Source organism: Ptychodera flava, chromosome 8 (genome assembly GCF_041260155.1).
Source record: "Ptychodera flava strain L36383 chromosome 8, AS_Pfla_20210202, whole genome shotgun sequence".
NCBI classification, from domain to species: domain Eukaryota; kingdom Metazoa; phylum Hemichordata; class Enteropneusta; family Ptychoderidae; genus Ptychodera; species Ptychodera flava.
The window spans coordinates 39,134,194-39,161,613 of NC_091935.1; the positions used below are offsets into that span (position 1 = coordinate 39,134,194).

The 27,420-nt window shown below is 38.3% G+C and overlaps 1 protein-coding gene across 12 annotated transcripts; it reads left to right on the plus strand.

The window, feature by feature from the left end:
* The first annotated feature begins 825 nt into the window (after positions 1–825).
* LOC139139292 (uncharacterized) lies at positions 826–24,885 on the plus strand. Of its 12 annotated transcripts, none has more exons than XM_070708158.1 (13): positions 1,180–1,365; positions 7,371–7,447; positions 9,036–9,077; positions 13,532–14,793; positions 17,145–17,210; positions 19,149–19,229; positions 19,826–19,876; positions 20,373–20,441; positions 21,027–21,173; positions 22,166–22,326; positions 22,942–23,046; positions 24,038–24,148; positions 24,286–24,885. In XM_070708158.1, the coding sequence occupies exons 1-13, from the start codon at positions 1,352–1,354 to the stop codon at positions 24,308–24,310; spliced, it is 2,211 nt and encodes a 736-aa protein (XP_070564259.1). In that variant the 5' UTR covers positions 1,180–1,351; the 3' UTR covers positions 24,311–24,885. The 12 variants fall into 12 exon arrangements, with proteins under 12 accessions (XP_070564267.1, XP_070564264.1, XP_070564266.1 ...); XM_070708155.1 differs by lacking the exon at positions 1,180–1,365 and adding an exon at positions 5,577–5,929; XM_070708159.1 differs by lacking the exons at positions 1,180–1,365; positions 22,942–23,046 and adding an exon at positions 5,577–5,929.
* Positions 24,886–27,420: the final 2,535 nt, after the last annotated feature.

Sequence of the window (27,420 nt, forward strand, 5' to 3'; positions counted from 1 at the left end):
ATAACAATATATACACATCTTTGATGAACAATCGTACAGTTTCGTAGTGAATACTCACTGTATACTGACGTCCTGTCTTCACAGCATAGGGAAACCCCTCTACTGTCAATGCTACAGCTTTCAGGTTTCGAGAATAGGAAACAGAAACTCTATAAAGAGCTACGTCTTTGTTGGTTTCTCAGCATTTTTTTTAAATTTCTTTAATACGTTATTTTTTTATTATTAAAAATTTGCTAAGATACGCGCACTGTATTGCCGTGTAAGTTGCAGAGTGTACCGCGCATGTCAAGAAGCAGGGAGAGCAGAAAAAATGCACATCTTTACAGCGTGGTTAAGTATATATGTGGGGGCGTGCTAGCAACGCCTGGTGTGCGTACGTGTGCGAATCTGACAGTTCGTAATATATGAGAATATATCTGCAGTGTATCTCTAGATTGGGTTCAGGTCAACCGGGTGACGATCAACAGTTGTGAAGAGGAAATTAAACGATATCGCACCTATAGCAAATAAACACACAAAGCAGACGTGATTACTGGAAAGTCGAGATTTGAAGTAAACCTCAAACGCATTGGTTCTTTACACATGTGGCTGGCAAATGTATAATTTGAACTGGGTTTGGTGTTTTATTTGTAAACCGCTCGATAGCAGTGTGGTTCCCTTGCTAATGCACGCATACCTTTGCTTCCAGGCAATTTTCACTAGCTCTTGTCACTAGGTAAAATAAATTTATTATATCTCAAGGCAAAGGTTAGACAACGCACCAATCTTCTGAAGTGATCACACATACCCAAGGGCATTTCATATCATGGAAATCGATATTCAATCACAGGGTCTTTTCATTGCGTGTTCGACCAGCCTGGTAATGAAAGCTCGTTCGGCGAGCATCAAGTGGGACAAAGTCACGTGGTTCGCTGTTGCAGTATTGTTTCGTGGCTTTCATTAGCATCCTTATTAGCCATCAACATTGTCACAACGTACACAGTGCCAACCCATCCATGACTTCATAGTGATTTGCATTTCAAGTTCTACGGCAGCTACAGCAAAGGGGACGCTGAGGAACGTCAGAATTCTGCACCACTTGTTGTGTTTATCTCGCATCTGGCTATGAAGGAATCGATCGGCTGTGGCAATTCATCACCAGCGAGGACATAAAGACGTTACCTGAATGAAATCTATACACGGAAAGTCGACCTCAACTTTTTTTTTGAAGCAGTGCCATTCAGATCCTGAAGGAAATGGCCTTTGAAGCCGGCCGTTTTATTTGTTACATGTTTCTTAACACTAGCAACGTACTCAGCCGGGACTGAATTTGTACCGATGACCGTACCACGGTGATAGAAGACTGGTAAACATGAAGAAAAGAAGGTGTGTTGTAAGGTTCCATTACAAGTCTTAATACTCCCTGACTTATTGTGCAAAGAATGTCTGACTAATGTCAATGCTCTGTATCTCGTCATATGCTCCCCTTAAGGTAAACTTCAAGTAAATAGGGACAACCAGGGAACGCTAATGCATTTCCCATAAGCTTGGAGATTTGTTGAATTCATTTGTTGATAGAGACTAAAGCTCCTTTCTGATTCTATAGTCCAAACAAGGACCCGTTGAATGGCAACTGAGATTGTGGCCGTGTATTTGCAGCAGAACAAACACTGCAACTATTTGGGGTATGGCGAAGGTTAAAAACTGCATTTGAGTTCGTGCCAACATCACATTGGAAAGCTGTTTACACCGATATACACCTCGAACAAATGAAAAGCACACATTGATTACTTTTCAACATTTGAACAATTACGTTTATTTCGACAACATCACATCAGTAATCAATAATCGTAATGATTCAAATTAAAATTAAAATCAGGTCAAGAAAGGCAGTGTAGGAGTACTTTGAGTGTAATACTTGATAATTCTACAGCAATTGGGGTTCCGTACACCCAACTCGACGTTGTTTCTACCGACGCAGAGAGAACACAGCACAGTGACTCAGTGAGTCATCTCATGATTAAATCTTAATTTTGTCAAATGTATTCAAGCAATAACGATGGTATTAACACTGTCGAATCGGCATATCAAACAGAGTAAACTAACAAATGCGTGGCGATCGCAAAATCCAATATTTCGCAATTAACTTCATGAATAGGAAAGAAAAGAATAGTTTAAAGTGAAATAGAGTATAATATAGCAACACTTATTTAATATTCTCAGCGACTTGCCTATGAGAGACCCTCCCTGTGTGTTTTGACCAATAGCTTAAACGTGTAGAGACAAATACACTCTTGCCTATTTCATGTTTTTTATCGTTATTCGTTGATAGAAGACCTTGGGGCAGTGCCTTGACACCTGAACAGCACCAGAATAGCCAGGTTGCTATCGAAAGACACACTGTGTAGTCTTACATAACCTCACTTCAATTCACGCCCTGGGTATTTATTTATATTCAATATATTAGGGAAAAGCTAAGTGCTAAGAAGGCGGTTTAAAATATGTAATCTCCCGAGGGAAACTGGTTTATGACGTCACTAGGGTAGGTAGTCTGTACAATACGCAGAAATCTATTCACAGTGTGGGAGTAACATGAAAACCAACTGCCTTGAAGCAATGATGACGTAACGATGACCCAGGTTAAAAGGCATATTGGCTAGATCCTTTGTAGGAGAGGGAACCGTCAAGATGTTTGCATAAAACCAGTGTGGCTATAATTAAACAAGAGAACATAACTCATGATAATGAATAGAACTGATGTACGTCGTAAATAAACAATGTGGATTCAAGCACACGGATTGTCTGCTTCAGATAAAGGATAATCATTTTCTGTACAAACGTTAATAAAATCTCGTCTTTCATTCTTTGAAAGGGATAGCCAGTTCGTGATTATTCTATTTAATTTAAGTCGATTTCTACAGTCAGGTTGGATTTTTTCTACGTCTCTTTAGCTATTAAATCTAACTGAGTGTCCATATTGTGTTAGTTTCACAATGGCGTCAATGGACATCCAAACGTTCCTTTTTTTCTATTATCCACGCACCGCCATTCAGAACAAGTTTCTCACTTGATAATCTGTCACGATGACGCAAGACATACGTATTTGAAGAAGCCTTATTCTTCTTATTGTACAACAACCCAACAGGAAACCAGCGGGAGACTATCCCTCAACAACGGTGCAAATTATCCCCATTTATCACTGTATCGATCACTGTAACCTACAAACAACCAAACACCTTCCTCCAGTGTTGGTGAAGTTCGGGCCGAACCGCAAGTTCAAGTGACAAAGTTTGCTTTATCGATAGCCTTGTTTGCAGCTCAAACATGAACTTTAAAGGCGCAGTAGTCATTAAGTGAAATTTCCTTGGTTTCCATGGTTACTCGAAGACGCCTTATTTCCCTGTACATCGGTGATAGGTTAAGTTAGAATTGACGAGCAATTCCAGACGACATCATTCAGTGTAAGGAATAGCATAATATTGCTGTTCTTATCATTCATAAAATGTACACATTTTGTGAAAGTAACTGTATAATTAGTGATTTCACGGGGTGTTGTCTTCGATTTGATTTAGTGTCGCACTATTTTTTATCAGTTTTTGGCCAATTCGACAAAATACATTTAGGGTGTTGCTCTTAATTTCTAATTTTGGAGTTTGTTCAGTACATGTATTACACTGAGATTTTTACACGCGCCTGGCTGAATGCTTTGTGAATGCCACGATGCCCTGTTTCCATACTCAATTAAAAACGCAATCATATCAGACTAATCAGAGTAACATTTAAACCTGAAGAGCAAACTTGTTGATTAAAATGTGTGACGTGCGCGATCAAACATGCTAGGGGCAACGGTAACGCCGTTATAATAGAAGAGCTCTTTTGAAACCTATCTTTCTGGTTAGGAATTGTGTGAATTGTGGAAAACCTATGGATCGGCATAATTTGAACCGTAGAGGTGTGCATCTGTAAGAAATGAGAGTAGGCCTAACCCGAATATTGTTTAAGCTACCACTGTGCGACAATTAAAAGATAGTCACTAACCTACTCCACTCTTCAGTCGGCAATGTCGTGCTGGTGATAATAACTTGCATGAACGTGATGATTTCTGTGGAATTGCGTTGATATATAGCTAAGACTGTAAAGAAAGTCTAAAAATTATCACGCAATAATATGAATCAGATGTCTGTACCTTAATGCTAGTCGCTAATCGGTCCACCGAGATATGCTGGTATTCGGAGAGAGTAGAAAATATTACAATTCCGAATTTGTCGGAAGTTGTTCCAGACCGTCAATTGATTCCATAAAAGATGACCATGGAACGGTCCTTCGGCTATAAATGTAGGTGAATGAGGTCGTTAATCGGAGACCACGCCATGCTCCTGATGCATTCACACTCTATCTAGTTGTTCATTTGGAGACAGTTAATAACATTGCTGTGTGGTGGCAATACCTAAGATGTATTTGAAGTGTCTTTAGTGCCTTTAAGACAAGATTTAGCAAAAATAAAAAGAAGGCAATAACAAATACAGAAATATTCTTCGAATCGCAACTTCATCTCTTCCCTGATCTGATTCTGTTTGAAAGTGCCATGAAATTATCGTTAAACACTTCCGGCATTATAACCATCTAGACAAGAGCTTATGCATTTCCTGTTTCGTTATACAGTGAAATCATTTTGTTGGAAACAATATTTATCTGTTGGTTTTTGGTCTCACGATGTATACCATCTGTGACTTGTTATTCTATATTATAAAATTATGGAAGAAAGTTATTTGTTCTTAAAAAAATCCCTCGCTTCGTCTGTTGTCTTGGCAACAAACCGCGAGAAACAATTATTTTTTCTCTCACTCAAGCATTAATACGACTGGCTCTAAACATTACAATTGTGATCAAAACCCCCGGGGCATCTTGAAAATAAAAGTCGTCATTTCATAGCACTTTATTCCTTTATGTCGGATTCCGAAATATAATAAACAATATGAGTCAACCAATCAATCAGAAAATATATTTTTCTGATCAATCGAGCCATCATACATTATTTTGTACAAACAAACAAAAATATCAAAAATAAATAATTTGCTAGATTACACGGGGCCGCGATGTTCGGATGAAATATGGCCAGATACTATGACATTTTAAGTGCAGCGTTAGCAGTACAGATGCTATACTTTTTTACAATATTCCTACACCTATTTGTTTTATTGCTTGTATTGTTAGATGAGGTCAAATGGTTCACGACCACCTGTTGGAATGTCAACGGCCAATAATTGCCGCCAGCGTTGAACTCCATGTTGACAATCAAACGTTGACAACTGTAAGATAGCGTATTTACTCGTGCTATGAGTCCTTCAATTAATACCCGTAAACTATTTACTAAAACTTTAGAAAGAATGAGCAAGAATTTTGCGCTTCCCCGGAATGCGTTTCAAATATATCGACTTGTCTTCGAGAAAGAGAAAAATAAATAACGTCGCTAATCGATACAGCGAATCGATACTTGCAAAGTGTACACATTAAGAGAATACGTGTACTCGTTGGTCAACGTAGAGATCCAGTCTATACAATGGGATCGGTTCGCCTTGCTGGACGCTGATTGGACGCTGAGACGTAAACAATAGCCTGGACCGATTTTAACATCAACAGGCGTAAAGGTTCTGCCTTTTCAGGTGCAAATTGGGAACTTAGCGATCGGAGAGTGGACCGTATTCGGAAACAAGTGTGTGAATTACGGGTTTATAGTAACCGGGTTACGCTATGTGGCTTATATATGCCGTAGATACAACAAGCCGATGACAGAGTATATTAAGATATACCAGACGAAGATATGAAATAAGTCGCTAAAGAGCGCACTAGATCGCGAGGGAATGTTGAAACCGAAGACCCAGCACGGTGTCAGACCTGACAGAGCACAGTCATCCCCTGGTAATCTGAGAGATCGTAGCAACACGGTCAGGTAGGAACAGAATAGCACTAATAGAATAAGATCATTGAAGCCGGCCATGCTATGTAGAGTAACATTAGTTGTAAATCGATGGTTTAAAGAGGTCAGACAGAGCGTAACCAAGAACGAAATAAAAGTTGATAAACAAATTGTACTGCCGCGATGTACCGCTGATTCTTTGACATATGACCGTCATGTATTGCCAAACCAACTGTGACAAGAACCATAGGAGCATTAGTGGAACATACAAGAAGTTTGTTGTTGAGTTTGTGCCAGTTTTACGCGTGTAAAACACACACAAGTCGGGCGTTATGTCTATACTGCCGCCGTCTATTCTTCTGTCAACCCTACAGTGGAATGTTTTACAACGTTTCTCACCAAAAGGACTAAATCCACTAAACCCTATATAAAATAACCTGTTGTGATTATAGTCGGCTAAAATGCCGTGAGCTTTGCTGTGTATTCGTTTAGTCTGTTGGGCGATTCACTACCCGTATAACGAGTAGAATATCCAACAATCGGTGATGTCAAATAAAGTTGTTTGGTTGGGACTGATCTGCGGTCGCCATTGATCGCTTCGACCCCTGGCGACCCAACTGAATAGCTGGTGACAATAGTTAGCACAGGCTGACTCAACTACATCGACAACCAACTGCCCCTCTTAGTAATCACTCGCTCACACCTATATCAAACCACTCATGTACAAAACTGACAACCACAATTCCAAAACAAGGTTTTGATATTCCGTGACACTGTTGTTGACTTGTAAGACCAGTAGCGACACGTCAGTAAATGTGTTGATGTGTTGTGTGTGTCGGTGAAACCAGGTGAACGAGTGGACGCCATGACTACGATAAACTTCCCGTCTGATATATGCCCTGCTTACAGGAACTCAAGCATTCTAGTCGAGTATCACAAACATTACACTTTTACCTCTCGTTTGAGTTATTTTTTCTACAACCAAGTATCAGTAAGCTACAATCACCATACGATTTTCCCATTAGTATTAAATTAAATATATCATTTCCGACGTACACTTGACCGTTTATGTCATTTCCATCGTTTGTGTACCTATCATATGTAAGCTTTTATTCAAGTGTGATTCCTGACAGTTTTATTCAGACTAAATATCAACAAACGATGGCGTCACTATGTGGTTCACAAGAGTTAACAAACGATGGCGTCACTATGTGGTTCACAAGAGTTAACAAGAACAGATGAAAATGACCTTTTTGTACCTTGAGTCACGTTACTTAGACAATGAAAGAGTGTACTTAATGGTCCCTTTAAATGAACGCAAAGATAATCTCACCTTGAAGTCAATGTTAATGTCGAATGACTTGAAAAAATCAAATTCTAAAATTGACTGTATAAATCGCTGTACTTCACAGTCATTGAGAGATTTTACACAGGTCTTGTTAATACCTTGATTACTTTTTTGTGTTTCTTTTAGAAACAAATCAAAGAATCAATGGGATCAACTGTCGGCTTGGGACATCGATGATGAACTTGACGAGATAGGTGGTTTAAGTAAGTATAATTCCGGAGATAACTGTCGATTGTTTTCATCGTTCTGGTATTTAAAGCAAGCCAATCCTATTTGTATTGGGCTACGAAACCATTATCTCGGATTTTCCGCAATCACCCAGTAAAATATTTACTTTATGAGTTGACTTGTTAATGCATTCACAAACATAAAAGATGTCTTGTGAGTTCATCGAGACTCGATCCTAAATCAAATAAGTTGTCATTATTATTGTGCAGTAGAATCAGTCCTCACACCGTGATAGAATCAACTTTATCGAGTATCTATTGCCAGTGACTGTAAAATTTGGTCTTCAAAGATGCTAAAACGACGCTGAAACTTGACAAGGGCTTTTGACTTGGAACAATACATGTAACTTACAAACAAGTCGTTGTTATTTCATAATGGACCACTGAGTCAATAGCAGCCTCTATACAGCCTTTAGCATGTCTATGCTATGTTTCGAGACAACTTCTCATTTAGATATTTGTTAATGATAGATTTTCATGTCAATGAAGGAATATTACTAACGGCGCATATCACCAGACTGTACTCAAAATTTAAATGTTGTTCCGTGTTTTCACGTTTACTCTACCCAACCCTTGATTTTTTCGAGGTCGGAGTCCAGCATAACACGCGTGTCTGTATGTGTGGCACCGTTCCCAATTTACTGGGTGGTGTAGCAAATATTTTCACTATGTGACAACAGCGGCATATTGTTGTCTAGTTGCTTCGTCTTCCTAGTGAATGCAACGCTAACATCCATACATCTGTCACAATACAAAGGCAGGTCTCTGTATGGACAACTTTTTTGCAACGTCATTCAAAGATTACAATGCGCCAGAAAATAATTACCACAACTTTGTCAGAAATGATCCAACAAAAACCCTCACACCTAGGCATTGAGATCCGACACAAATCACGTCTGCACTTGAATCAGATTGTTCATTGAAATAGTATTTCCTTATCGATACTGTTTCGTAGAATAGAGGACAGATTGCATCACACATGTCAGGCTATCTGTATTCCCAACCTGTGTAAATGTACCAAGACGTAACATACTATCATTAAGTAGAAAGACTAATGTCTAAATGATAAAGCTGCACGTCCCGGCATATCACTTAATTTGAACAAGATATGAACTAATATGGAACCGATGCAAATCGGAGAAAGGGGAAATGAATCAGCTCTTTTAATTTTTCCTTGTTTTTATCAAACAAATCATTTTATTTTGAGACGTAAACGGTGATTAGATAACAATTTCAATTCTCAATGCCATGGGTTAAATTAAGATGCAATGATCCCAAAACTATTTATGGTTGCAATTTGTGTCCTTTTTACTGAAAGACCTGAAGGAGTCAAACATACGGTACAGGAAATCTCTAGTATATTTGTTCAAACACTTGGAGTGACAGAGAAAAAGCCCAACCTAATTCACGTTGTATATAGTTGTTCGACAGCGTAAATATCTTACCTTCTATCTCAGCAACATTTATTATTTTATACGTTTCTCAATGATATGTATTCTACTTTCAACTTAATACAGACAAATTTAAAAAAATTAACATTTCGTGACGTATCTTTTATTTGCAGGTATTGTTTCATGGAATAAACGCAGTGCCAAACCTAAACCAGGTATTGTGAAATCTTCTTTTATCTTCCATCAAGTAGTGCATTGTCTGGTAGACATCACCAACAGATAATATATCAGACAAAAGATCACAGAAATCTAAAATCTGAGTCAATATGAATAACAATGGAAACAATGATGTCTGTCAATAGCGTCTAAAAATCAAGAAACAGCAGTTTTTGCCATAAGTAAATCGTCGTTTATCATGTGTCATTATTAGAATGTAAGAATTCTGTAAAAATTATGAATTGTGAATTTGTAATTTCTGTGAGACTAAGAATATCTCTTCCTGGTTACCTTTGACCCCATACCTACTCCTCAAACAATCTGCAGTCGTTTCTTCTCACATTAAGCTTATTAATGTTTGCCTGGTTAATTTACCTTCAGTCGAGTCGGTACAAGTCCAATGATAACACACTGATAGCCATTCCTTTCCTCATTATGTTAACAATCTACAGGATATAAATTATTTTCCCGGAAGAGATGTTAATATAACAAATTCCAGATTTCAGAATTCATTATTTCATGAACACACTGTTTTACCTAAGGCTATATGTCTGGGTTGCTCAAAGAGTAGCCTTTGTTCTGGTCTTTTCCATCTGACTCTAGTGTAATACATGTTTACTTAACGTGCTTGTTTGAGGGCTTTGACCTCGTTACTTTACTTACTATGTGTATTATAAATATCCATATCGTTTTTCAAGTGTAATGTTTAAACAACCTCTTTTGCACCCATATCAATGCATACAAACCAGGAATCCCTAAGTGAAGTATAGTTACACATTAATTTTACAAACATTATGTTGGTCGAAAAACCTTAAGTAGTATACTTTGCCATGTAAACTGAGTACTCAATATCCATGTTTTTTAACGTTCTTGGTCGACTTTGGAACGAAATTCCTTTCCAGACAAGGTTTTTCAATAAAAAACCGATGTTTGTATAAAGACTGAGATAGAATCGCCCAAGTATTCAAATGATACACTATCATAGTGTCAATTGGTAGCGATACTAGCTTTAATAATATTTTCATTATTCATGTTCAAGAAAACAAATAAAACATTTTCTCCCTCTCTAAAATAAAAGTATATTGAAATGCAAATTATCAGCTGTACGAGCATTACGCTCTGTGTAGAGTATGGTACATTATAGTTGACAAGCAAATTCCTGACTGAAACTTGGTGATTGCATTGGACAATAACATAGGATTTTCTTTATAGAAGATTCATCATACACATACGTTATTCACAGAATACTGTGATGAGAAAGTGAGCACTAGGATTTTCTACATCGTTTTGAGCTGAAATCAAAAAGATGGTATTTTACAAACAGAACAGAAATAACGGAAAATTATATCAAAGACAACAACTTCTTGAACTTTGACATTATCCTGACTTATCTGAATAAATGAGTAACGAACACATTTCTGCGGATATCTACCGTTTAACTTTCAATAAATCAATACCCTTTCATGAATCACCAAGTCGAAATATTTGGAACCAGGTGTTATTTTTCAAAGATAGACGCCACAGAGAAAGACTTTATCTTGGCCGGGAAACCACTAAGTTGTTTTGTCGTACATGCATATCGCATGTAATGTCCTTATTGAATTCAATATGGCTGAAAGTATCACCAGGTCGTCTGACAACCATTAACCTTTGACCTGTCACTCAGACGTTTAAAAAGTGAGCTTATTCCTGAAGACTGTCAGGTCAATTTGCAACGCACTTTCTGAGTGGTCAGGTACTTGAACAGTAGAAATGTGATCATACCCCGTTGTCTTGCTAAAATGATTTCACGGTACACATTGACGTACGGTTTGCTTGAAATCTTTGTTGCATCTGTCGAGTCAGACTTCCACAACAAGACCTGTATTTGACACTCATGCCAAGGCAAATAACTGAAAAAGCCCAATAGCCTTCTGACTATCAATAAAGTAAAGTTACTGGGTAGATAGAGAAAAGACCTAGACGTAGCTGAGTCTACAACAACTAACTGAAACAAAGTTTTAGTCCATAATAAATATTTGCATTTTTTCGAAATATGATATGCAGAAACAAATTAAATAAAATTAAAAATTGCTTTCGCTAATTCGATCAATCTAGCTTGTGGAAAATTATTGGTCGGCGTTTCCAGTGGTCGACTGCCTTGTCGAGTTGTAACAGCATAATTGATTGGTTTAACTCACTCAGAAGTTCAAAATTTATGACAGCTTACAACAAACTTCAACAAAAACAACGATAGTCACCGTTGTTTAAAATACATTTTACTTGGTTTCTACCTATTAAATTCATCTTAATGTTGTCACACATAATGTGTAGGCTATCCAAACGGGATGATTGTAACCATAGACCCTGCAGTAAATCTGATTTGTTACGACATTTCCCATTGTGTTGTTGTCAAGTCAAGGTTGTGGGCAAGTCGATCTCAATTCTTTTTCCGTTCGGCTTTACACTGAAAAATCACCCGCAAAGGCTAGCCTTAGACTGAAAGAGATCCGAACATTAATCGTAGCTGTGACTGTGACTGTGACTGGTAACCACACTTTGTTTCTGGTAACTGCACTGAAGTCTTCACGCTGCCAGATCACTATGTGTATGATCAGCTGACAGAAATCTTAATCTTGACATCATCAATCATTAATTATGTGTTTGCCCATCGGCTTCCTGGTCTTGTATTATAAATGACGGTTTGAAATTTTGATGAAGGGTAATCAGCGGACTGGTAAATCTTCACAGTGTGCCAACTATCGGTTACCACGAAAAGAGATCGAAATACGTGATGACCAGCTTTCTAGTACTACGTACCCGGGGACTGAAATCCTTAAACTTTGCTCAAAGTTTCCGTAACAGAATTTTAAACCATTACCTTTCGAAATCTAGAATGAAAATCAGGGTTCATGGTGCAAAATTTGGTACTGGAGAAACAGAGTACCTAATATTCTCCGACACTTGAAATTCGAAATGGCCGCCATCCCTTTGTTAGCGGGAGAAAATTCAATTTTTTATTTTCATAACACTAAGCTTGTAAAAACGTTATTAACTCAAAGAGCTTCAAAATGAACCCATACAAGTGGTAGATCAAGAAGGCATCCTAACATCTGTCTCGGAGGCGTATTCTACCTTAAGGAGAGTGTCAATAACACTTCAGCGTTGCTGACTTCCCTATTTCATGAAATGGTGCATGATGGTCGTATTTGCCTAAAGGTTCTTGCGACACTTTTCTTTCTTCCAGTTCATTGGCTGTTGAATTGACTGTTTAGTGTGCATATTGTGTGCTGCCTTCATGCAGTGCCGTAAAACCTTTTCCGAAAAGTATCTGGTACTTAGACGAGAGTGTCAGCCAGTCTAGGATTAATACAATTGACTTGACCGCTCCTGCATTGTCTATGACTTAATGATTTGTGAATCAAAATGACTGATTTTATTGCTAGCGTCACTGTCTGACACGTGGTCGGTTTACACCGTCAAGTAAAATGCCAACAGGCCAAAACCAATTACATTCGTTTTCCATTTATGCCTATCCAATATTGACGGAATGAATACCACTTGTCCCGAAAGCTAAATCGAATTCAAATATACACATCGACATAATATTGAGCTTAATCATGACTTTCTTTTCGGTTTAAGGCACGTTGTATTAAATCTGTACTTGTACCTACTAAGGACAAGCAATCCCAACAATTTATAGACGATAGCACTCCCTTCATAATCCATTGCATTGCCTCCAGACCAGTTTTAATGCCATAAGCTTATCAGAACAATGAGGCCGCTGTGTCAGGACCCTCGATAAATTTTCACAGAATATAATCAATGTTGGGAGAAAAATGGTCAATATGCTATACTTATGACATGGACCAGGATTAGCTACAGTGATATTTCTATTGCAAAATCAATTCCCACGCTGGACACTGTCCAAACACGAAGGCTGTACACACCTTCAGGCCATGGTGTTAGGGTTGCCTGTGTCTCGTATTCAATTATACCTCGATGTCTTTCTCTCTCACTGGATATTTTCTCTTACACATGTAAAGTCAGACACTAACACTTGTCAGCATTCCTCTGGCCATCTCAGACGTCAGTAAATACGTCTGATTAAAGTTCAGTGTTGTCAGGTCATGGAATGCTCTTATTGTGGTTACCATCATCCGTCATGGCGATCAATACAATCGTGTTGTATACATGCTACCGACATTAAGGTCATGCCATTCAGTGAATGAGCCAACATGCTTTGATGAAAATGTTTGGGGGTTGTTGTTTTTTGTCTCTCTCTCTCTCTCTCTCTCTCTCTCTCTCTCTCTCTCTCTCTCTCTCTCTCTCTCTCTCTCTCTCTCTCTCTCTCTCTCTCTCTCTCTCTCCAGCCATGTGGTGCATTTTGTATCTCCGACTATTAGCAAAAGAAAACCCGAATCAAGTGTGGGCAGGGAACACAATAACGTATCTCATCTTTGTTCTTTTTCAGTGCCAAACCCAAATTCCTATACTTCGAATTCATGGGAGAGTTACCTTTGTACAACCGGGACCAAATGCAGCAATATAGACGATGTTAAAGAGTTCGTGGAAGCCAGTTTGATAGCTCGTCTGAAACCCAGGGCCCATTCTGCCCCTGAATCACAAATTCGGCAAACGAAAGGAAATGAATTTAAGGAAGGAAATCCTGACGATTCCAAGTCCAAACAACACAATGGAATGTACGAAAGCACAAAGACATTTGACCAGAAGCGACCGGGCAAACCTCCGACAGCCAACCAAAACAGATCGACATCAGGACAGCACACGACAACTGTCTCCAATGGTAACGAATTGCTTAAAAAGAGTGGTGGCGTTTCTGTTGACGTCACAAATCATTCTCGAATGTCAAAAAATGCCGTGAATATGTCGAGACTTCAGCTAACACTGAAAGATTACAGGCACCATGACCTTCAACCAGAAGAGCAACTGTACACAGTCAACGGTGTGACCGTTGTTAAGACATCACTTGCTAGACAAAAACGAAGGAAACATCCGAACAGTGCATCGTCTTTCCAAACCATTACTGAATCAGACCTGAGCCTTCCCGGTGAAGGTGGGACAACACAGGATATTCAAGATTCGTCCAATGCAGTCAAATTTTCTTATACTAAGTCCAAAACACCAGGAAGTGCCATTACTTTACACTCCGATACAACGGATTCGAGTGAGGAAAAACATTTACTGTCGGCGACGCATGGAATGGCGAACGGACATGCCCGTCTGTTAGAACACGGACAGGCCAGGCTTGAGAGAAAACTAAAAAATTTGTCCCAGGCATTCAATATCATGGAGTCACAAGATCTCAGTGTTGCTGACATTCTGCATAGCACACCTCGTCTGGAGAGACATATATGTTTACAACAACTTGAAGAGCCTCAAAGAGCAATGAACAAACCACACCAACACACGCGAGCCAAACATTCGTACGGTTATGACAGGAAACGTTCGCCCACCTCGGAGAACTCTTTACCCCCGGTTTACGACCAACCTTCGGACAGCCGACCTCCATCCACTGTCAACTCAACACAGGATAAAAAAGACAACTCGTTACCCCGGATGTCGTCAACAACGGGAATCTTACACGACTCGGATCGACCGACCGAAGCCGACGCTGACAGTATCCGAGCTCGAGAAGAATTTATTGATGGTGATGATGAGTCGACCGTTGTGATGATTCGGGATGGAGTCGATCTCAACAGATTAACTGAAAAAGTAAGTAACAAATTCGAACTTATCTACACAAATAATAATTGACGATATACCAGCCTGTTTTGTCTCAGATGAACTTTTCATTACGAAATACTTGACTTTACCACGTTTGTTTCACGATATCAGTTTATAAGTCTATCAACCATCCTATCGGTAACTTAGTGTTGTTTGAAATGTCTGTGAATTTATAAAAACAGAGACAGTTACAAAACCTGACACAGAAACAGACTCAGAATATCGGCAAAGTCATAGTACAGAAGTACTTGGCTTGTTTCAGATGGTCGTTAGGTGAAACATAGTTGAGGTCATCTGAACGACATGCAGCATTTGTTGGTCGGTGTTTTGAACATCATTTACGTTCCAATTCAGTCTGGCGACAAGAATAGTTTTGTATTGGTGTGTAGATACCACACAATGAATATTATTGTCAGATGATATTTTCATTTCAAATTCATATAACTAAAGTATTATGCCTCCAATGGCGATGTATTTTCCAATGAATTGTTTTCGTTTGTAATCAAAGAGCTTGCAGACCTAAATTGATACGCAAAGCAATTGATAATAATGCATCTTTATAACTCATCGATATGCTGTGTAAAGTCTAGAATGCGTACTTTGTGCCATACGAGACAGTGTTGCACAAAGCTGCACAAATCTCTGCTTTTCACAAAGACACTGCACATTGAGTGAAACGTTGGTGCCAGAGGATGTCTTTATATTCACCACGTAGTCTTTATACTGAAGTATGAAAAACATTGAACCGCTTAAGTACATAGCAACAACATACTTATCAATTTGCTTTGAAAGATGAAATGCAAACTGCTGGCACACCATTTATATTGACCATACAAAGAGGTTTATTCAGATCATGTGTTTCGATCTGTGTTTTTCAAAATGTTTGGCGGGGGCTGTCAGTTCGATGCAGGAAAAAATCGATATCGATACGTGTGTTTGCAGGTTTTCTTTCCATATTCACGACACTCATGAGATGTGTGAACTGTGTTCATGAAAATAGGCACGGCGTGTCATGGAAACCGTCGTTAGTTTTATTTTCACCTTAGAAGGCCAGTAGATGTAACTTGTGAAGATATTTTTCACTATTGTTTTGTATGTCAACAGAAAGTTCTTGTTCTACTACACAAAGCATGTTGACATCCCAGTGTTCAGCTTGTCAACTTAGCGTCTATGCACATAGAATGTTCTGTTATTGTTTACATTTGAATTGTTGTCCGGACTAGAATTCACTTGTCAACAATAACAATGCTGTCTATACATGTAGAGGCCGAGTTGACAAGCTGAATACTGTATACTCAACATCGCTTCGGGTATTGAACAAAAAACGGTTGCTGACATTATAAAAATTGTGAAAATAAATCACCAGAAGTTACAGCTACTGACTTGTTAATCATTGCAATACATGTCATGTTTTGCAGTTGAAATTTTGAGATAGAGATGCATGCACTGTGACGTTGGCTTTTATCGTATCAGAAATGCTCGGAAAACATATTTTAGGTATATTGAGAAAGCTCAATCGCACTGTGTTTACTTCATATTCAAGGTCGTTTTTATCCTCCATACATTGATTAACCCATATCTTAATGTGACATCATGAACACACCGCATAGCCAGACAGTAGAGGGCGTCCCCCTCTACTTACTGTCTATGGTACAGCCTATGCCCAATGTATTGCCTATGACGAGGAGCAGTTAACGACCGTATATGAAGTCATTATCTCCGATAATATTGGAGTCGATGTCCTCTCAGAAAAGTCAAACAAAACTTGATAAACAATTTGTCTGCTTTGCATTTCAATAATCTGTTCGTGTGGAACTCATCAATTCGCTGTGCGTTCATAGTGGTCATCATACCATACAAAGTGATTTCTGACGCAGCAATACCATAGATATAAGGATTCATATTTTCATGGAAACAACTCAATTTTTTTTCAGTCACCACCTTCACATTCTCACAACACTTCTCCCATTGCACATTGAAACGAAACTTAAATTCATTTTTTTTTATTAGTTACTGCATCATTGTACACGGTACCATAACAAAGCAATTGTCCACGCCATGCATTCATACTAACCAAACAATTGTCATAAACTAAGATATATTTCATCAATCTAATGTATGTCGTCCAGGGTCTTAAGGATACAAAAATTTCCTTTATACATCTTTCAGTGCCTTCACAAAAACACTTGTATCATCCGACACAGCAAATTGCTACGCTTGGTAAATTTTCCGCCTATTTAGTTTCTTAGTTTTCTTTTCTATGGGCTAATCATTATAATGTCACAATTAGTTACTGCATAATTTCATCTCATATCATATTTTCTTTGTACTTTCTTGAGTTATGTCAAGGTTTTCTACCATCTATTTTGGAGTATCACGGTATATTATCGCCAGAGGCACTAATGGTAAGCTGAGTGTATTTGACAGGATGCATGTCACGCAGTTCTAGCAAACACGCTTAGTATAGCGCCCTCACAGACCGTAACTTGGCCTTTGAATTTTTTACTCGACATTGACTATACAATACACAATGCATTGATTATTGGTATTCTTAAGCTCCTTTCCCTTTCCTTTTTGTTGTGTTTCATGAGACAGTTTCGAAAGGCGTTCCAAAACGCCATCTGTGAGGGCGCACAATATTGCTACCGCCTATAGCATGCAAGGTTGCACCGCGAGTGATGTGACAGTAGACGTGTTGCCATGGTGATGCATGAGGTAGCACGATTAGTTTTAAGCTTTTTCACCAACTTTAGCTTTTGATGATTGAGCGCATCACTAAGCATACATGCCAAGAATTAGCAGCCATCAAATCTGTGTTCAAATGCAGATTTATTGCCGTCCCCCTTGTAACTTTAATCCGACCAAACGCACCTCAACGCGCAGTATGCAGTTTTGCTTTGTCCATGGTTGCCGGCATTGACGCATCGCAAACGCCAAGGGACCGGACACAAAGAGTCATTGTGTATGGTGTCAACTACTCAAGCATGACGCAAGTCCCACGATCAAAAGCATTGTCACGATCACACTGGTGTAAGAACAGTATTAAAAATACATGTAAATAATGCGCATTTCGTACCCATCCTCAGTGGTGCCCGTCAATAACTAGCTACCTGGCCATGCAGCTCGTCAGTGAGTAATGGACACGTAGTTCAATATAGGCGTTTGTTAACTTACTGAAAAAAATTGAGAAGAGCGTTGCAGAAAGATTTTTCCGCTAAAGAATCAAAACTGTGATCCTTTGACACTGATGCCGATTTAGCATAACTGATTCGAGAAAAACTCAAAATCATACTTTGGATAGCTAATAAGTAGTCCTTGGCCTTGGACTTAGCCAATAACTGATGACGTCAGCGATTGTCGAATTACACTTTATACAGTAACAATACCGATTTGCCTGATTAAACCCGACAGGACCATTCTTAAAACGCGGAAAATAGAAAACCCTTATAATATTCCAAACTAGAGTAATTACTGTAAACATCATTAATATTTCTTTCCACTCCTATGAGAATATCATCTGATCATGCAATTACCAACATTGCTTTGTTCAAATATGATCTCATGGAAGGTAAACCTGGAGTATTCAACTTCTATAATGGTAACTCTTGTTCTTAACTTTGCATATTGACAATTTAACGTAAACTTTAGTAACTAATGTCTGTACCCACGGCTCTTCCCCACCCTCTGCTGCGTCGTGATATCAAATAAGCAAATTTAATAAACAATCTTACAAATCATTACATATAACAGGAAGTTTAATGTTATTTAGATTTTAAGTGATAGTGTACACAAGGTGAATTCCTTCTCTTCGATCTACAGACATGCGCAAAAACACTGCATTCTTCATTAAATCATAGCCCTGGGGAGAATGTGGTTTAGTTCATTATGAAGCCAATGTTTGTTTCGTGGCATATAGCTTAAAGTACTTGATATCTTACTCGCCTAGACGATCTCGTAAAATCTCGCATGGTTCGACAAATCGCCACAAAATTTAGATCTTTGGACCCAGTGTTTACATCCAAACGAATTCATCATTTAATATGATCTAAATTTTTTATGTCTGTATTTCTGTTACCAGGCACTCACTTTCTGCCCATAGCAACTGAAGTAATAATTTGTATTAAGACTCTGGACGATGTCAGTTTCATTGATCGATATTGGCCAATACCCTTGTAGGAGACCTAACTTACAAGTATGAATCCATGACATTCTTAGTTCTATCTTCATTTCTAGCAGAAAACCATGCAAGCGTCGGAGAAAAGTTTAAAGCTTATCAAAACGAAATCATAGTTTGATTTTTGCATTTATGCATGTTTTATCTTTAATTTCCAACATCACACCAGACTGTTTTACGATGTCCAATTGCGCGTTACAAGGATACAAAGCTGGACCTCCCTCCTAAACCTAAGACAGCTCCCTCACAGGTATCTTTTTACAATACTTGATTAATATCTCTCTCTAAACAGTAGAAATTGGATGCAGTCGTTGTTTTAGTGTAAAACGTAGCAAAGAAAACGCGATTTGACGTTAACACACGTTTGCTGAGTCTCCGCTGCACAACTCTAGTATTTTTCCTCACTCGTTTATCTTGTTTTGAGATTTTTTTTCTATTTCAATCCCTGGCAGGCTTTTTGAGATGCGTTTCTTTTGTTTGTTTGTTTTTTCTTATGATTTTTTTCTTTTGTTTCTTATGTTTTTTCTTTTGATCTTGTTGCATTTAATATATGGGAGCTCTTTATATCCCTCCTTCCTGATCTAACTGATGTCCAGCGCTATACTTCTAATTTCGTAATCTTGTAACTAAAATAATAGATCACAGCTAATTATGTATAGATTCTATTAGTCGATGGCTTTAACTAACAATAATTAATACTCTGACAGTCTTGCATTGTGAATTTCTTAACCTTAAATTCCTCTCCTAATATTGGTATCCTCTACATGTGTGATTTAATTTAACGAATACTAAAATAATAAATTCAAATAAATACTTCATAATGTCATACTTTGTTACCCCTTTAAGAGGGCACGGGCCAGGTCCGGACCTTCCACGGGTTCAGCTAGATATCATAAGGTGAGGTATGGTATTAACATCATGTGTGCTTACAAGTATTGTCATTTCTGATTGCAACAATCTTTCTATCATCGGGTTTTGGTCTTTTTAAAATTCGGATATAAAATAGTCCATAAACTTATATTAAAGGTACTTGTCACTACATTTGCTGTCACTTTACTCGTTGGACTAATGATCATTACATGACGAGGCCGTATGCTTTCAGATGCAAACCGTTGTTTGCCAGTTGTTCATGATAAAACTCTTCAAAGTTTTCAGAGAAATAGAACATCATTCCATCATGACGACAGTCAAATATAATCCTTAACCTTCCGAAGTTTCCTTAACTCAAGTTTTGTATAATTAGACGAATAGCAGTATTACTCCCGGAATGAATTGTTTCGCGCGTGCGTTGTAAACAGTAATTTGAAAACACGCCTGTATGGTCATTCCTTTTAATTGATGATCTTTTTCCCTTTAAACACACACACACTCCTACCAATGTGGCTTACAACAGCCAAGTTCAATGACAGTAAAAGAGAGAATATCGTGCATAGTACTCGGAAAGAAATACACGCAAATTAGGGTAAGAATTTCGTGTGAAGACTTTCAGTTCAAATGAGCTTCTTAAAACGCGTGCTGTACAAAAAGACTCGATCACGAGGAGCCGTGCAACGAGAGTTACGTGGCCTACAGATGTATGCACCGCACGCAGCGTTTTGTGTGTATGTGTGTGGTTTTCGATGCTGCCTGCTTTTTAACTGTCTGTTTGAATGAACGAGGGAATGTGACATTTCATGGACGTTGCCAAGGGGTAGTAGCACGCAAGCCCTGTTGATTCATCTGTAACTGGTTGTGATGACGTATATCATTCACCCAGGAAGTAACCGTCTCAGGGTTGACTTTTCGGATGATAGAGGGCGCAAAATTGCGAGACTAGCTACTGGCAAACTCTCTCAATAATGCACGTCTTCCTTGATTCGATATCAATCCCATTGACGGATGCGCCATACTACCCTACTTAGAACAGTGCACCGTAGTTCCTTAACATCGATTGCTTTGAGTATATTTTTAATGTGAGTTTGTTTCTTAACTTCACTTGCACTGTCCGCAATATCGTTGACGCTGTTCCCTTAAAAATATAAATTTCCCCAAACATTGTACTTGACAGCATCGTGGACCTCCGGGTTTCCGTGCCAACACAGCAAAGAATCCACTCCGGAGAGCCATGGACACGACTCAGAAGAAAATATCGACACAGTACAATGCCAAGAATGTTGCCAATGGCGGAAGTATATCCTATGCGACACGGACAGAGGTAGGAAGAAAAATGATCTATGTATATACGGCCGGGCATTTCAGTGACCGTAGATGAACTTTTCTATTTGCATATGTGCTTATCTAATTAGAGATGATTGTTTACATGATTACTTTAACGTATGGCATCAACGCCATCAATATTGGACAAGTCTGGATCAGGACAAGTCGTTCGATTTAGACGTGGAGACAGTACAAACAATAGCTGAAATTACTTGCTTTTCTGTTTTTCACTCACGGGTTGTGTGTATAGTGCCACTGGAGAGTTTTGATAAGCCGAACATTTCATGTAGACGAATGAAGGTTTGAAACTTGACAATCCATTGACATCTATACCATCGTAGCGCCCAATACAACAGGTGGTTGAAGGCCGAATGTTTGAGGGCGCTATATAAAATGCAGTTAGATCTGTGTTCTGTGATCAGCTAGCTAGGGTACCAAGGAAAAGTTACTATCATATGGAAGTGGCCTTTCCATATGGTTGGCCGGGTATAATATGATGTTTTGGTTAAGTTATGCACTTAATTATGGATACTGGATGAGACCAGTGTATCGCCAAACCTAGATATTTGAAATCTACTACAAGTTTTTTCATAGTTTTAAACAATAGTCGTTTAGAAATATATGAAACCAATCAATATAAACCTAATCTATTATCAGTATTAATACACCCGTGAACACACGTACTGTTACCAAATTATCGTGTCTACAGGTGGCAACTTTAATACCGTACTATCCCTACATTAACCGAATGACCGGTTTTTCCTGAGTGACATTGGCGTTGCAATCAGGGTTCATGGGTCAATCCTGAATGGCTACATGTATACTCTTCAATGTCACATGTTTGAATAAACGGTGCGCGTTTCAGCTGACATGGCACTGAAATATATGTCCTATACAGCACTTACTAACGTTTTACACACTTGAAAGATATTATGCAGCACAGAGTTTATCTAATCCTCTAAATGGTAAAATGTCTGTCTCTACACACAGGAATCTGATAATGAACCTGATGATGGAAAGAATCTACACTGGCAGAGTTCATTGCACTATCTCTATGACCTTCACAAAACTCACATGTGCGAACCAAACGTGCAAACACTGACAGAAAGTTTAGATCGATCAACACCGTATCAGAGAACGGCTGGATTGAAGTGAGTATACTGCGCATGTCTCAGACCAGCACTACTTTTGCTTGTCAATGCATGGAAGTGTGTTTGCATGGTTAGTAATAAACTCTAGTTCATTTGTAGCAATTGCAAGGTTGTGTCTATCACTGCTTTTCTGCACGTTGATCGCTATCTCTGTAACTTTTTAATACTAATCAAATTTACACACTTTTTAAAGAAATAAGTTTTCTATGTCTATCCCTCTCTCTGGCGCATTGGTAATCTTAATTGACCTAGGAAAGACTGCGGGTCAGCATTTTCTTACCAATTTCATTCTAAAAACCGTGTGTGAAAACAAAATGCTGTACTTATTTATTGCGAAGACAGCGTTTAAAAAATGTTCAATCATGAAATGATAAATCGTTTTGTCAATCGCTCAGAATCGATCAAAATACAACAGGTAAGTGCGGTAGCAAAAGCCAAGTACAAAAATTGTGTGACAAAGCTCACAGGTAGTATCAGCTGCGCTGCATAGGAGCAGTCTTTTGCAAGCAGTAAGCATATGCTGGGGTCAACGGTCAAGGGTCAAATAAGGTTCCAGTCGCTTATCATTGAAGCAATGTCTAATTTTAGCTGCTATGCTCTTATGTGCAACTACAGGAAGAGAAGTGGTAATTCCCTACGGCAAAGCTGCCCTACCACTTGTCAATACATGCCTTATAGTGCTTCAACGTTACCACAGGAATCTATTAGCGCCCTCTACAAGTAAGTTCACAAAATGTTGCACGAATCAAAACTATCATAGGGGAAAATAGTTCCCAAAGACTCATGCTGTCGCATGCTTTCTTTGCTGGGGAAATATTTAAACGCATATCTGTTAGTGTAAGTAAAATTTTAAATTTATCATCGCTTCACTGTATAATTATGAATGCCAACGTAGTTCTCAGTATTTCTCAAAGTCCGGGTTTCTTCAATATACTTCACGTCAACCATTTCATCATAAATTGCATAGCGCATTACAGATTCAGGGACATGAGCGAAGCAAAGTAAGAGTTTGTGAGTGTGAAAGATTCTGTATGAGATATTTGTCATATAACAAAATAAGATCTCGTATCTTTTTGGTAAAATAACTGATCGCGACTAATCAAAACAATAATAATATTAACATACCAGTCCTGTAAACATCTCCGTAAGTAATAGTACATATTACTTCTTTAAACTTTATAATTCCATATTGTGCACATATGATACCATAATTACTAGCCATGAACAATACATGAGTTTACGTGTGGCTTGTCTCATCTTTAAGTTGTGTCATATTTGTAAATGGGACCTGTGGAAAATGTCTATCCAATGCATGCAGCCAAGTCTCACATGGTATTCAGCATGGCGGTCTCTACTGTTAATATTTCAGCCATGGAAGCCTAGCATCTGTATGTAAATAGAGTATTCAGCTTATATCCTAATAGCCAGTATTTCACTCTCTGTACTTTTGGTCTTTCTGAGAGACTGGCTGTCAATCTGTTTCTCTCCCATGATGTCTGTCTGTCTGTCTGTCTGTCTGTCTGTCTGTCTGTCTGTCGACGTCTCTCTGTCTGTCTCTGTCTTCATGTTTATTTGCATCGCTATCAGTGTATTTTGTGAAATATTTCTGTCTGTATCGCATCTCTCTGTCCATGCATATTTTCTTTGACCCAACTTCTCCTGAAGACTTCAACCCGTCTTAATTTCTGACTCGGTTTGTTTAATGTTGCAGATTATCAAGGAGGAAAAAGACAAACGATTTCAATCAGCTGACAATAGGTGATAGGACGTTCACCGTGGCAGAATTCACGGCTGCAGCTGCTGCAAGAGCCGCCACAGCAAGGTGAGTCATGTATGGAAGTTATCAAACGGTATAGAAGCAGTGTCTAAGATATATCCAAAATATCAAAGGCTTAGGTGTCACTTTATGTCGTGTCCAGCATTTGTTTCTAAAATTGCTTTCTTGTCTTCTTGTTACAGGAAGAAAATTGCGTCCACAAAATGAAAATTCCGGGCAAAGACCATCGTAAATTACGTAATCTGCGCTGAGTAAAAGATGCAGTCAGAGTGACTTCGTAGAAGTTCATAATATCATTGCGTCTTCCAAGATAACCAAGACTCCGTTTGACGGAACAATTTCACAGTGAAAACGCTACTTGAAATATTTCTCAAGTGTTGATGCAACATTATTATTCTTTAAATTAATTTTTATATCTGCAATGGTTATCTTTTATCGTACGATTTTTTTAGTTTTATTTATTCTGCTTTTCAAATCCTCGCCGAAGATACTATGATAGGATTCAAATGTGAAGAGACAACAGTATGAAAGGTCAATGCGAATTTTAAGCGATGCGAACTTGGAATTGCAATGAACATTTACATCGTCTGTGCATGTCAATGTACAGCATACAAATACTGCAGATGTGTTGTCTGTAGCTGGCTAACCTCTGTGAGAGGTGACGTAATATCTTTGTATAGCACTCATTTGTACGTTTATTTTAGAAGCAACTCATCAGTGATTCATAGCAGAACGATTTTTGATAAAAATCATAGGAAATAAAATGATAACACGAAGTTGAATATGCCTTGACTGCCGACGTTTTGTTTGCGATTTCTGTGTTTGTGTGCAGTGTCTTGTCCTTTCCATTGCTGTAATGTAGTTGGCGCCTCGACATTGAAACACTTAAAATTTCATTTCCTCATAAGGGAAGTTCAAGCCATTCCCTTCAGAAATCATCAATAAAAATGGGTCACCTCGCAAAATTTGGTACAAAAGCAACGAATTGCCTAACATCTATTGACAATTGAAAACCAAATTGGTTGCCATCCCTTTGCCACCCCTACGGAAAAAGTAAATTTTTGAACAGGACGGTGAAAACTTGCACGAGTTTCAAAATGAGCCAAAACAAGCGGTAGACCACAAAGTAATGTGAACATTTGAGAGTCGGAGTATATCTGTTCCCGTGGCGCACTCTGCCATAAAGTTAGAGGATATACGCCAATGGGGCATGGGTTTAAATAATCATAATTATTGCAATTACGAAGGAGGAGTTAAAGTAGAGTGAGTAAAACAGAGTCATATGTAACAGGTGTTCTAAGGGGTAAGCAAACGGCACAAATGTGTGAATTGAGGTCGAGTTTTGATTTTTAACAAAACAGTGAAAAGCAATACCATGTATGTACATACTATATGGTTTCTCAGACGTCATACTTTGATTATTTCCATTCAAATATCTGATACAGTTTCCTGTTCTGCTCTGTCGAGGATGTTGTGTGTAAAAACCCTGTGTTCAGCTTGTCCAGGCAGTCTGCCAATGTATAGCCCGAACTTCAATCATAATAACAGTACATTTACGTACATCCTACAGGAAAGCGTAACGTTAGTATAGATAGACTTAAACGAAGTGGTGGATGCTAAAAAGAATGATGTTTGTTTCTGATACAATTTCTAGCAACCTATAATTAGTAAAACCCGAGTGTCATGCAAATGTAAACATAAGTTACGACAACACACACAAACACACACAGACTCTCTCTCTCTCTTCTTCTCTCTCTCTCTCTCTCTCTCTCTCTCTCTCTCTCTCTCTGCATATATATATATATATATATATATATATATATATATATATATATATATATATATATATATATTCAACAAATTTGACCTCATTTCATCATACGTTTGCATAACTACTACCAAGTTATCTGATACTCATACACGCAATGTAGTTCTTTACAAGTAAAAACACGACATTGCTGTCTTCATGCAAGCGAAATTACAGATAAGAGTAATCCTTTTACTTCTTTAGAGCACATTTTTGTCGAAACTACATTAGAACATTTTCAGACCATCCTCTTGGTCTGAATAAACACTATACAATACTGGGATTTAAAACTATTAGGACATTAGTTACGAGCAGCGGTATCCATCAAATTCTTATCAAATGTACGTCAAGGTTAATAAATTTATCACAGACTCTTCCTTAATCCTTTCTGTGAAGAGGTCTGACCTCGCTGGGAATATCTCAATGCCATATTTGAACAGGAAACTATATAGTAGCGTTATAAAAAGAGTTCTAATTGGTTCCACTTTGGCCGTAAATAACCCAAGACCTTTTAAATGAGTCGTTTCCTGTTCGTTTGTCTTACGTAGGTTGTCAATTTTGGAAATGTCCGCCAGAAAATTCAAGAAGGATCTTTACATGTGAAAAGCCATTTTTGCTGATTCATGCGTGGGCGTAAAAGACTTGATGCGAACAATCGAGAATGCTAGAGACTGTTCTATTCACTAGCGCCCTCTACATGCTTATCGCTACGGTCGATGGAAGGCCGAAGGCACCTACGTTTTGATGTCGCTGCCTTCTGTTCTTTTCCAAAACCTCCGTTACACCGTCGTGAGGGTTACAATTATCACATTTGGGCAAATTAAAGTATGCTAGATAATCTCCCTTGTTGAAGCAATGACTATGGACAATTTTAGCGTAACTACACATACACAGCTATAAATAGTTTAGCTCTTGATGACTCTCTAGGTGCAAAAAGTAAACTGTTAGGCTATAAATAATTATTGTCGCATACATTAACTTTAGCGAGGGAAGTAGTGGCCATATTTAATGTCGATGATAAAATGCCTGTTTCAAATTCCGAACGTTTCAAAAACAGTGAAGTCTTGGGGAGACTACACACTTCAAAAGATGCGAAGGACGGAAAGAGCGTACTTTACAACAACTCTTTTGTACTCTCCTGGACAATTTATTTGAGCAAAGAACCGTCCACTGTACGGATGTCAACAAAATCTCGTGATTGTCGATAACCATGGAATAATCTGTTGACCTAACTGTACACCGAAAGAGTTGAGAAAAGAAGTCAGTCTTTACAGAAAGGATTTCAGAGGATTTAGCATATTGATATTATAGTGCTGGCATAAGAGATCGATTCTGACAAGATAAGCTTAATTAACAAATGTAGGCCTATAACTTATCGTGAGATTCGCCGGTTAATTTTCGGAAAATGAAGTCGAAATACATATGTTTTTAAGGCATTTTTACTGTAGTGAAATCCCATTGACGGTGTTGTTATAAGTTGCCTGGATACATTTGAGATACTACTACTCTT